General features: G+C 39.1%; 1 protein-coding gene across 1 annotated transcript; it reads left to right on the top strand.

Annotated features, from left to right (window-relative positions):
- The first annotated feature begins 98 nt into the window (after positions 1 to 98).
- Positions 99 to 12224, top strand: FNDC7 (fibronectin type III domain containing 7). Its single transcript, XM_066556129.1, has 14 exons — positions 99 to 214; positions 881 to 1090; positions 1529 to 1547; positions 3254 to 3508; positions 4165 to 4425; positions 4920 to 5177; positions 6441 to 6695; positions 7383 to 7640; positions 8088 to 8342; positions 9230 to 9484; positions 9686 to 9946; positions 10528 to 10557; positions 11076 to 11138; positions 11666 to 12224. Exons 2-13 carry the CDS (start codon positions 1028 to 1030, stop codon positions 11111 to 11113), a joined length of 2208 nt encoding a protein of 735 aa, XP_066412226.1. The 5' UTR covers positions 99 to 214; positions 881 to 1027; the 3' UTR covers positions 11114 to 11138; positions 11666 to 12224.
- Positions 12225 to 13232: the final 1008 nt, after the last annotated feature.

Raw genomic sequence — 13232 nt, 5'->3', positions numbered from 1 at the left:
CTGCCTTCCCCTCCCTCTTCAAGGGCGGCGGCGGAGGGCGCAGCCCGATCCCGGGCGGGGCGGCTCCGGCCGGCCGGGGGCAGCCCCTCAAGAGGCCGGACCAGCCCACCGGGAGCCGGGCTCTCTTCCTCGGCCACCATGGGGTCCGAAATTCCCACTGGGGAAGTGCCCGGTGGCGAGGGCTCGTCCCCTGAGGAAGGAGCTTCCTGCTCAGGTGAGCCCGGGACGGCGGGAGGCGCTCCTGACTGAGGCGGCCCTGGCGAGGTGCGGGGAGCAGAGGGGAGCTGGAGACCACCTTTCGAGGGGGCTCCCGAAACCTGCCTTGCTCCCAGGTCCTCTCGGGGGAAGACCGGGGCTCCCTCACGAAAACGGCCCCCAGGTTCCCGCTGACATGCGTGTAAACCACCAAGGAAAACACTGTCGGGTCATAGAACGATAGCGGCTGTTGACACCTATAATCGTCTGTCAGAAGTTATAGTTTGAAGACATAAAATTGTGTTCTCAAAGGGAAACCAGCATCTACCACAAATACGAAGGAATGCGAGGAAAATTTCTCTTTCCACAGCGCCAGGTATGAGGAAGAATAGTTAGTTCCCAGTCTGTATGGCGGTGTGCCACTCAAATGGGAGTACGATGAGGGCATCATTCCCGCTGGAAAATAAGATCCTTGTGAGTGGGCAAAAATGCAATAGACAACGAGCTGAAGACCAAATGTCATTGAGCTTAATTATTTTGTGAGTCTTGTATAAACCATACAGAATCTGCACCCTATAACAGGAGGGAAGAGACCCCCACCAGCCATGCGGCCACAAGCCGATGCTGTGGTGGCCCCGTGTCACCGGGTTCGGTGATGTCACTGAGTTTGGTGGCCGCTGTCCAGCGGTGATCCCGCAGGGAGGAGCGGCCAGCCCAGCGCGACCTCCTCTGCCCCGGGGGGTGCCAGCCTGCAGTCACAGCACCGCTGGGGAACGGCGCTGGCATCGGCCGCCTTTCGCCCCGTGTGAAGCTGGAACCAAGTTCTGCCAAGATGTGTGGTGCGAAAAGTAAATCATTAGCGTTTACTGGAGTGCTTCTCGGCTGCCTAGAAATGGTGAGTGCGACTTACTCGCTGTAAAGCTATTTTAGCGATGATACTGAATTCTTCGGAAAAGTAAACTTAAAGTTAGGGTGGAGCACTATCAGACATCCGCTTCCACATTGGTATTCCGATACTATCACAGTGTTGCACTGTTTACATATGACTGAAAAATACTTTCAAAGTGTGTCAACAACTGCAAACAGGATTAATAGCCAGGTTCAGAGGGGGAAATGCAGAAGCAGTACAATCTGCATACCTGTACCAAATCTCATTGGTTGTGTACTCTTTCCATGCTTAAAGAATCTGAGCAAATACATAATATTTACATAAGTAAAATGTGTTAATAAACATAATATTTTAGGTTGTTGTTACTAACATTCTTAGATTTTTAATTTTAAAAATAAAATATGTCACACTGTATTTCTAATTTTGTTATATCTTCCTTTTCAGATATTTTCAGCAAACACAGGTAAATACTCAAAATGGTTTTTTGGTTTTTCCTGCCTATTTTTGAACGGGTCTGAAGAGAAAACCCACTTGTGCTTTTTAATAAAATATTCTGTAAGTTCTAGAAGCTTTGCAAACAAAAAATGTTTTCATGTTTGATTCAGGCTTAAAAAATTACATTGATGTCTTTATAAATTTTAAATCTCATTTTTAAGAGTCACAATTCTGTTGGACACTCATGCAAATATTCAGACTTGTACCTTGATACTAGTGTGAACCAGGGAGAACACTCAGATGAACAACTTCTGCTGTTCATTATATAGCTGTGGTACAAATGGAATTCACACTGTCCCATATTTACAACCAATTGTTGTATATTTTGATAATTAAAAAACAAAAAAACCCAAAAGAAACATGAAAAGAAAACTCTATCACACTCCCTCAAAAAAAACAACCAACCAAACAAAATACCAAAATCAAAACCACACCAGAAGAAGCACAATCTCCTATGGACAAATATTTCCAAGGTTTTGGAATTTAATGCACAGCTACTCAACTAACAATTAACATCTGCTCTTAGTCCCAAGCACATTCTTATCAGTTACAGTCAGACACCCTCTTTTGCCCCATTTGTAGAAATGGTCCCAGATATTCTGTCTGACCATGCCTATGGAACATTTGCAGATGGGTCTTTCACAATTCTGGAGCAAAATACTGCACTGTAATTTTTTTTTTCTTAGTTTGTTCTATAATATTGTCTTTTGTAACAATTCATAAACATTTCTGTGCAGGAAGTCCTCACCCAGGTCTAAGTCTTGCTAACAGTCCAGTATAGAATATATATATATATAAATAAAAGCATGTAGATGTTACAGATGTTAGCACTTAGCTGAGCAGCTGTGTATAATACTTGCTCAGGTGTCCCAAATCCCCCATGAGCTGCTTTGCTATGAACGAAGGTACCAACTTCATCCCAAATACCTCTACATTCCTTTTCTTCGTTTTATGCGGGATATACCTTCATTTTATCTTTTTTCTCTTCTAGTGAGTGTTTTGTAGCCTTGCAACACATGTAATTGCTTTATAAATGCTGACTTTAGTGTGAAAATCCTGATTTCTGAACATAAATTACTCGTGGTTAAGAAATACACTGGTTTACTTAGTTTTGTGTCTGCAGTACAAAAGAGCTCTTTTTGAATGGTAGAGCATAACACCAAAGCATTGTTACAATATTTGATTGGTCATGTTATTGAATACCCAATATTGAATATCTGCTCTAAGCAGGAGGTTAGGTGAGTTCCTGTGGTGCCTTCCAGACTAGATTGTTGTATGTTGCTTTAATATAGAATTGCCTATGCTACAGTGTCCTATTTCAGACTGCTTTGTATAAACATATATTTCTTCTTTGTATGTATTGCTTTGTATATCACTTTAATTAGTAATATAGTTAATTTGCTCTGAAGGAGAACCTCTCAGTGAAACCTAGGTTAAATAATGCTCTTACAGTAGTGATTTCAGAGTAGTAGAGTATTTTTATGGAAAGATGAAATTTGGTCTAGAATATCACAAGGCTCTGTATTTTGTTAATGTTCACTGAAAGTCCATTTAACTTGAATTTTAATAATTCATAGAAAGTGTGGACTATTTGTCCTACATTTTGTCTTTGCAAAATGTTCCACAGGACTGTGTTTTCCCACTTCAGTACGTCTCTCATTACCTCCATTTTAGCTCCAGATATACCTGTTATTGACCAAGCTTATTCAAAACTTAGCAACAGTATCACAGTGGAATGGAGGGCAGTACCTGGGGCTACTAATTACATGCTGACTGCACAAGATGGAGATGCCTTTGTTGAAACTATAGTGAAAAATTCTCCAGGCACAGTGACGGGACTGAAGCCTGCCACCTTGTACCGAATCACTGTCAGATCTATCAGTTCAGGAGGAAAAAGCCAGCCTTCACCTTTCAGAAAAGTAAAAACAGGTGGGCTTTCAAAATCTTATGTCAAATTCTGTAATGTTATTATAACATAGAGCATTCATGCATGTACCAGTCCTGAATTATTATAATCTTTTTTTAAAATTGAACTGATCACATTCTTCTTTCAGTTTTTGAAGACTAGAATTCAGCCATCTGACTTAATGACCAGGACAAAAGTCTGAATTAATGGTTTACTTTATGATGGCACAATAAGTTAAAAGTTCAGCTGGGAGTTTCATTAGAATTTGTATGAATATATGTATTTTACTTTAACAAAAGGCATAACTTGAAGAAATGAAGAAACAACCAAAAGTATAAGATAGGAAGACAATGTAAAACTTAGAGGACAGGAAATGCAGTATCTTCTTGGTGATTTTCATTCTTCAACACATGCAGCCCTTCTCACATTGTGTACAGCTTTTGTTCATTGTACAACTTTTGTTCATTTCACAAAATGGGCAATACAATAATTGATGCACCAAATCACTTTCCAAATTTGTTCTGTCGATCTTGCATTAATTTCTTTTTTCTGGTTTTGTTGTCACTGAATTTGTCTCTCAGGGTTAGTGATTGTTCTTTCTGTGTATTCATTTCAAATTTGGCCTTTTCAAGCTGTCCTATTGAAAAAGCAAAGGCATAATTTTGTTTTTTCTCAACAGTCCTGGCTGCTCCGATTCTGTCTGTTCGTTCTCCGAGCTGTGACTCCATTGCAGTGAGCTGGAAAGCTGTGCATATGGCAGCTGGGTTCTCTGTGTCACTCATGAGATCAGATGGTTTGGGCAGAGTGCTGAAGCAGAACACCACCAATACCTCCTTGATATTTACAAATCTAGATCCAGGAACTCTGTATACTGTCAAGGCTTATGCCTGGAATGCCAATGGAGTGCCTGGAGATGATTTCACATATAACCAAAGAACAAGTAAGAAATTTTCTTTTCTGAAACCAAGTCAGCATTCTAAGAACAACACAGCAACAATATACCAGAAAGTATTTATGTGTATTTGTGATTGTATTATGTTTTTCAAAGATACATTGAGTAGATTTTCAGATCATATTTTTGCCTCGTGTCACTGTTTATGAAAGCTCAGATGACATGGCTATGTTTAGTGAACATTACTGAGGCAAAGATAGCAATTACTGTCACTAAAGTTGTACTTAGGACAGGCCTGGATAAGGGTTACACAAGCTCAGACTGATTTTGAGGATTTTTCTTATTGAGAGAAGCAAATACTCAAATAAGCAGGGAGTTTCAGCTATGGCCAACTAGAACTACTTCTTTTTAAAAATATAATTTTAACATAAATGTGGGTAAGGTTTGCACTCAAAAAAAATGCATTTAGTTTGCAAGTTGTGAAAGAGATCATGTCTGTAGGCTATAATCTAAGTTATGAGTTCCAAATTGATATACCATAGGTCCTAATGCACCAGTGGATGTTAAAGTAGCTTTCAATAGTGGTGCCTCAAGAGCTGTTGTCTCCTGGATGCCAACAGAAGGAGCTCTAACTTACAGTGTCACAGTCTCCAGTGGACTCCTGAAACTGAGGTGTAACACATCTTCTGCCTCCTGCATGGTGCCATCCCTCCAGTGCAGCTCTGAGTATGATGTGTCTGTCACAGCACACAATGATGCTGGATCCAGTGAACCTACTGATGCAGTAAGCTTAAAAACGAGTATGTATCACTGATTCTTATGTAGCTTATGGCATTTTAACATCTACTTCTTTAATTTCAAATGTAAATGAGCCCATTGCAATTCACAGGTGATTCTCAAATAGTTCTGCTTTTGACCCTTGTTCATGAATTATGTCATATACTTTTCTATTGCAGAGGTAAGAGCCTAAGCATTTTTCATATTTCTGTGACAAAAACTTGCAGTGGTGGAAGAAATTTGTGAGGAAATGGCATTGAGCATAGAACTGTTCTGAGCCACGTCAAGTTGTTAGTTAGAAAGGGGTCAATAAAAGCACATTTAGCCAAAGTAACACCACTAGACTAAATTAAGAAACCATCAACCATATTCAGGACAATAGCTTGCTCAGTTCAGCTACAGCACCACTGCCGTGTCAGAGATTGTTGTTTCCTGACCTGTTAGATGAACTGCCCATGTAATCAAAATCTAAACAATTTCTTTCTCTTATATGCTACTTGAAATACACAGCTTTATGTATTTAGTTATTTGATGTAACCTGCCTCACTTTGACTTTTGATAGGAGATCAATCATGTGAGCAACTCTGTGGTGCATCTAACAGGATGAGAGAGCCTTATGCCAGAGACAGCTATTAAGCTGTGGGCTGTAATCTCAGCCAACACTGCTTCAGCTAGATCACATATATTCATTCTAAGAGCAGCAAGCTGCACTGAACTAGAAAGAAAGTAAATGTTATTTAAACAAAAGCCATGGAGTTTGCAGTTTAATGTGGCATTTTGGAATGCCAACAGAAAGGAAACCTAAGCAAAGGACAGTTCTACTCAGCCACAGCCAGTAAATTTTATAAAAAAAATAAAAATGGTTTTCACACATAGAGGCTTTTGGATGCCAACTGCTCTTCATGCTAGTATTCCAGTTATCATCCAAACCTACTATTTGTGAGCACACACTGTGCCATTTCCTTTTGACTTATTGCCTGGTGTCACTTTTTGTTCAGAGGGCTCCTTAATCAGATGTCTCTGTAAAACATGACGTAGCATCTATTTTGTTCTGTAAAAATCATACCCTCTTGTCATTTAAATATAGGCACCAACCTCTGTAAAGGCAGCTAAGTTGCTGCTTTCTTGATCAAGACAGAGCAACCGTTCAAGATGAGTAGAGTAATTCTATGTTCTATATAATTCAATATATCTCTGATTTTCCTTTATTCCCCAAGAGTATAACTTCAAGAAAGAAAAAAAGAATGGTATTGAGAATTTTTTATTTTTTTGAATGTTTTTTGCAGTTCCTTGTGCACCAGTAAACATATCAATTGAGGAGGATGAACCTGGTCACTTGCTGGTATCATGGTCTAGCATCAGTTTGGGTCATTATTACGTGGTTTTTGTGAAGAGTGATGATGGCTTGGAAGTGCACTGCAACACATCACATACTCAATGCCATTTCCAGTCGGACTGTGGTTTCACTTATTTCATCAGTGTCTTTGCATATAACAAGGCAGGACAGAGCCCTTTAGGTGATGTACTCAATTACACTACTGGTAAGCAGCCATGTATTCCTGGAAATTCATTTGGATCCTTTAACTGTATTTATGGTTGAGCTGTTTGGACATTTTCATGGGAAGATAATGACTTGAACTTCTATTTTTATTCAGGTTTTGAGCATAACACACAAAGGTTGGCAGAGAAAAAGAAACAGTTCACATTGCAATTAACTTGCATAGTCAAGTGCAACAACATGCATACAAACTTGAAAATGGTTTAACAATTCACAATCATCAGGCAAGGACATATGAATAACACACAGACCTGGCATAACATTTGAACTCTAGTCCTGTCTGGGTTTTGGGGTTTTTTTTTGGTTTTACCTCAGGAAGAGTGTACCAAAGTCTTCCTCATAGGGAGTTTACATACTTGGAAAATGAAAAAAATAGTAAGTTCAATGTTGAAAAGAACATTGTTATTTAATCTCTAGACCTTTAAAATTTTAAACCAAGGATATGCATAATTCCTGTGTCTGACCTAAACACTAGGATGTCCTCTATTGATTTGGAAGGAGTGGTACTCAATTAATTTGAGTAAACCTGGGATTCATTAGACTGTTTGCACAGTACTGGTCAACCTTGGAAAAGACATGAAGCACACAGATAAATGAAACAAAGTTTTTTTTTATTTGCACCAGTTTCCCACTCCCATTCGGGTTTCCCTGTCTGCCTTTTTGTACGCAGCTCCTTGCTGCCCAAGTGACTTCAGGGCCGTGTTCGTGTCAAGCGACACGGTGCGGGTCACCTGGGCTCCCGTGCGAGGCGCGGACCTGTACGAGACCCGGGCGGCTGGCGGCAGCGGCGTGGTGCTCTGCAGGGACACGGCCACGGCCTGCAGCCTGTCGGCTCTGCAGTGCAGCACCCCCTACAACATCACCGTGTACGCCTTCAGCGAGGCCCGCGGCAGCAGCGCCTCGTGTGCGCCTCACTACGTGGCAACAGGTACTGATCGCTCATTCTGCTTTGGCTGAAGAAATCATCATTATACAGCACAGTGATTCGTGCATTAAAAACGTTACTGGACAGCTAAGTTGCTGTTTGACTGTTTTACTAAGTTCACTGATAAAAATATTTTAAAAACCCAAAAAAACAGCTACTCCAAAACTGAAAGTCCTTAAGAATACACTATAAGAAGGGGAATTTGTATTGAAAGCTTCTGCTAGCTCCAGTATTTTGAAGATCAGAATTACAATTTATACACAAAATACTTACATTGTCTGTTCTGTCAAAATTTCTAAATTCTCACCAGGAGTAAAGCATATAAAGATCATATGCTTTCCTGAAGTAATTTGTCAGTTCTAACTGGAATTTAATTTTCACTTATATAGTGTAACTTATATAGTATGCATAAATAATCTGTTTAAATACTATTAATATGAAATATTTCAGCTCCCTGCAGTCCTGAAATTAAAAATATCTCAAAGGAGGGTGTATCTGTAATCAGTGTGCAGTGGCAACCTAACAATGAAGAAGCTATGTACGTTGTCACTGCCAGAGGAGAGGCGGGACTTTGGCATTGCACAAGCACCAGGAATTCCTGTACCCTAATGGATCTTCCCTGTGGATCTGCTTTCTCTGTAAGTGCTATAGCAAGATCACCAGCAGGACAGAGCTTACCAAGCTACAGTATCCCTTTAGAGACAGGTATGGGGAATTGTATATAGTTCAACATACTTAGCAGCATAATATTAAAATAGTTCCTTGACTCTATGGTTTTGGCTATTTTTTATTTACAATATATGCACATTGTACTATGTATTGCTGGATGTCCTTTTTGTAAACCTGTCTGTGTCTTTGTGTGTAACAAGGAAGGGTCATTTGGCAGTTGCCTCAGACTGAGAGGCCTTAGTGCTACCAATTATCTTCTGGCACAGCTAACTAAAATGTAATAACATAAGCCACTAATGCAATGCATAACTTCCTTGTCAGCATTTTGATATTTAGTACTACCAGGAGAGGCAATGAGGTAATGTCCATGTCAACAAATAAGCAGTTGTAAAGAACAGATTAAAGAACATCCTAGCCACTATTCCTGCTATTAATTTGTTAACAGGTTTTGTCCTCTACCACCTCTCCAGGCAGAGATTAATATACACCAGGATCTATTTTTAACATGCAGTTTGGCTGCAGTCATTTTACATTGTAGAGGAAGAGACTTTAAGCAGAGACACAGACAGAGCTGGACTGAGATATATGACTTGAGGGGTAGAGACAGACCCTGCTTAATTAAACTACAGATGTACTCTGATATTCTGATGAAAAATCTTAGTAATTTTTAGAATCTTGGTGAACAATCATTTTATAATAATTCCAGGGTTCTAACCCATAGTTAGAGACAAATTGATCTTACATTAACATTCTGCTTATTAGAGTCTTGCCAGCAGAGTCAACTATTTTTCAGCATGCCTGAAAAATATGCACTTCTTCATTCCTTTAATCTTGATCATGTACTATTTTACATGCAACCCTCCAAACACCTTCATTTTCCAGGTACAAAACAGAATTAACTTCTCTCTTTTGTTCTCTTTCAGCTCCTTGTTGCCCTAACGACCTGGTACTAACTCAAGTGACACAGTCAGTAACCAACATCAGCTGGTCTGTTGGGAGGGGTGCACAGACATATGTAACAACACTAGAGTCTCCAAAAGGACAGGCAAAGTGTCACACACTTCAGACCTACTGTCTCCTGGGATGTATCACATGTGGCACCAACTACACAGTGTCCCTGAGAGCCATCAGTGAGACGGGTTTGACATCCAGCTGCACCTATCAGGGATATTCTTCCAGTATGTAAAGCTCCATAAAACAACTCTAAATAAAACTTTTCTCTCCTACTTCAGTTCAAGAATTATTTTGGCTTTGTGAAATAATAATTTTCTCTTTGAAATGCTGGTAATCATAGTAATCTGGTTTAAACTGCAGTCTAGAAATTTATAATACATTGTGAGTTCACAAAATTTGCTCATTAATGTTTTTTACTTTCTTAGGTGCTTGCTGCCCTTCTGGGGTGAAGCTCTATAGACTCAGCAACAATGGCATCAGGGTGTTCTGGCGAGCTTCTGATGAAACAATAAACTACAATGCTGATTTACGTGGCTCAAAGGGCAACTTCAGCTGTACCCCCAGCTTGGGTCTCAGTCACTGTGATATCACCAAGATACCCTGTGGGGATGTCTACACTGTGCTGGTGGCACCAGTGACCAACAAAAGGCCAAGGCTCACATTCTGTCCTAAGAAAATATATTCAGGTAGAATTTAAATTTCTTTGATTTTTTTAATTTATTTTTTTTAATGCTAGATGGCCACAATGTAATCCAAAGTTATGCAGGTAAAGGTGGCATGGAATAAACCTTTTCTGCTCTAGTGTTGACTGCAGAGTAAACTTTATGAGTGCAGTCTTGCAGTATCTGTGACGGGAATTTCACAGCAGCATTTTGGCTCTGGGCACACTTATCTGCACAGGTACCTCCTAACTGGATCACCCATATCCTGGTGAATATAGAAAACTTAATGTTCAGCTGGGAAGTTAGGAATGGTTAGAATACAGAAGCAAATAAATGAGCATTTTGTTTTATGTATTTTTTAAATAAAGAAACAAATCAATAACTGCAATGAATCCCTCCTAATCACATTTTTTAAAGTAACACATTTTTAAAGGGGAAGAAATTATTTTGCCTTGCCCAAGGCATGGATTTAATCCATTATAAAACTACTGCTATCTGATGGGGTTGCATAGTAGTATAGATGGACTACATACTGTAGACTAATAAAATTTTGCAGCTTACAACCTGACATCTAATACTTGTACTACTGTTTCATGTCATTTCAGTCACCTGTTCTGGAAGCTCTGTTGGAATGGGTAAGAGCAGTACATTCGTTAAAAATTCATAAAGTTCATAGAATATTTTTGCATCATCTTCATATAAGATGTATATAACCCATAGACTTGATGGTCAAGGCTTCTGGTAGTGTTATACAGGTTTATCTCATCCCATTTTATAATGTATAATTTGAAGAAAAACAAACAAAACCTTACCTATATTGTGGCCTGCATACTATCATGCAAGGTCACAACACTTACTACTAATTTGATAGCACACAATAAAAGGCAGGATTATCTTTTGTAGCCTTCCCACATCCCATTACAAATGAAACTAGGTGGCACTTCTGCTTTCTATTTTCAAAAAGGTAAAAAAAATAGTGTGGCTTACCTCAATCTATTCTACCTTATTTCTTCTGGGTTTCAGCAGGATAATATTTTATTTGCCTATGTAAACTGCTAGAAACAACTTCAAAAGCAGCCACTGAAATAAAAATTTCTCAAGACAGTTGCTTTTCCATAACTGGAATTGTCTTAATTTCCAAATTCTTTTATAGTTATTTATAGAGGAAAGAGCAGTGCAAAACACATCTAGATGAAATTCTGGTTCAGAAAAGGAGGTAAGTTATAAGAATCACAATTCATATTAGAATGTATGAATCCAACTTTTCCTGCTGATTAAACCTTTGGGATTGGAGGGAGATGCTTCACCAGTCCTGTATGTCACAAGTGGTTTGTTAAAATCCATCACATTTACCTCTGAAATCTCTTGTCATTTATTTCTACTAACACTACTGATTTGTCCTCTCCTCCATTTTTAACAACCTTCTTTCACTTCATTAAGCCTTCACTTCACTATGCTGTAATTCCCCAGAAAAGCCCTTAAATCCAAACAGATATTCTTCAGCACTCATTTACTTTCTCCTGGTGTTCTGGACTACTTTCTGCTCCTGTCTCAGAGGAATGACAAGAAATTGCTGTTTATTTTTCCCCTAAGGTTGATCTCCTTTTTGCTGCTGTTCACCTACTGCTATCCTGTAGGTGAACAGCAGCAAAAAGGAGATCAACCTTAGGGGAAGGTGGATGTTAAGATTGTTCATAGCACCATTCTCCCTAAATGTTATTTTCGGTCTCTTTTCCCCTGAAGCTGGAAAGACACATCTGTGCTTAAGTGCAACATTCACAGCTGCCTGAGGATTGGGAGCAGGAAAGCTGAACACCCGGCCATAGCTGAGACCTAATCCAGGCAGGACCATCTCTCATACTCCACAGTGGTCACTTTTTCAGTCGACTTTGAAAGCAAAGTTTAAAGTCAATGGTTCTACACACACGTGTCTGTATTTAACAGAGTCTTTGGAAGCTCATGTGTACAAAGGTATCCAAAGACAACAGGGTTTCTAGCACTATTTTCAGCTTATAGAAACAGACACTATCCATTCTGGAAATTTTCTTTCTTCAGGGAACACATGTTAAGTACCATCTCAGCCAATGGTTCTGATCACTTGTGCAAAATCTCAAGGGAATCTCAGCTTCAGTAAGTTGCTTTTAGATGGCCCAAGAATTGTATGCTGCTTCTTAAAACATTTAGTCATGATCAAACAAGTCTTTCTTTAGGAAACATTATTTAAAATTGCTCTGCATTAGTTAATAGAAAGTTGGTTTTATTTCTCACTTAATAAAAAAAATTAAACAGCCTTCTTTCTTGAGGGTTCTATGTCAGTATTTCTTCTTTGCAGACATCATTGCCAAACACTGTCACCACAGTGTCAAGTGTTTAACTGGGTTTTTAGAGATCTAAAGCAATTGGTTTCTTCTGGAACCAAATTCAAGCCCTGAGCTACTTCTTTTCACCTAAGCAATTCTGATAATTCCATGCTCTAAAACTAACTCTAATGTACTTAAAGCCATTCTAAACTGTTGGTGTATGTTTTCTTAATTTTCCCTGAGAATTAATTAACACCTCAATTACACACTACAAACAACAATTGTTGTAGCAGTACTTTAGCAGTAAAGTTGTAGTACTATCTTCATCTGCTCCTCTCTTTTGTCACTGAAGTGTAATTGTATCAGAATGTATTATTTTTATGTCTGTTGGGGAAAAAAAGTCCAAAAAGCTAAAGAGGAGTCATGATTTCAAAAAAAACCAAACTGATTCAGCTCTAAAAAAGTGTAGAAGATGTATACAATTAGCAAAACAGGGAGGAAAAGCAACACAATGAAACTGAGCCACATACACACCTCCTACTACGGCAGTGTGTAACCTCAAGGTGTTGTTATTCAGGCATTTGACATTGTCTAGTAACAATTGTCTAATAAACACTGCTGATAGGTGAAACAGCACTGGAGTTCACTGAGCTGATTAAAAAATTTGGTCAGGATTGGTTACAGGTTCTCTCCAGACTGAGTTAAACACACTTTTATGGGTCATGCTGGCTTCAGATCACAAGAAAGGACAATTACATCTCACATTTTTGTAGATGCTGTTTCTGTACTATTTACTCACATGAAGCTCTGGACTTCATGAAGCAAAAAAAAAAATACCCAAGCAATAAAATTCTCAACTGAACAAACAACAACAATCCTACCAAAAAACCCCAAACAATCCAACCCCACTGTCTCTTGAAAGAAGACTAGAGAACAAGAAAATTCCTGTTGAAAGCTTGGAGGTAGGCAGCATATGGATATGCTAAAATGCTTTCAGAGCAGTATCTGTG

This window comes from Molothrus aeneus, chromosome 9 (genome assembly GCF_037042795.1).
Source record: "Molothrus aeneus isolate 106 chromosome 9, BPBGC_Maene_1.0, whole genome shotgun sequence".
In the NCBI taxonomy this organism is placed as follows: domain Eukaryota; kingdom Metazoa; phylum Chordata; class Aves; order Passeriformes; family Icteridae; genus Molothrus; species Molothrus aeneus.
Note: the sequence above shows the minus strand (reverse complement) of the source record. Positions and strands in the feature narration are given on the sequence as shown.

Excerpts from the sequence above, each read along its gene's own strand:
- FNDC7 (XM_066556129.1), top strand. The coding sequence starts at position 1,028 with ATGTGTGGTGCGAAAAGTAAATCATTAGCGTTTACTGGAGTGCTTCTC. Across the intron at positions 7,641-8,087 it reads GCCTCACTACGTGGCAACAG|CTCCCTGCAGTCCTGAAATT; the intron begins GTACTGATCGCT and ends GAAATATTTCAG. Across the intron at positions 10,558-11,075 it reads TGGAAGCTCTGTTGGAATGG|TTATTTATAGAGGAAAGAGC; the intron begins GTAAGAGCAGTA and ends ATTCTTTTATAG.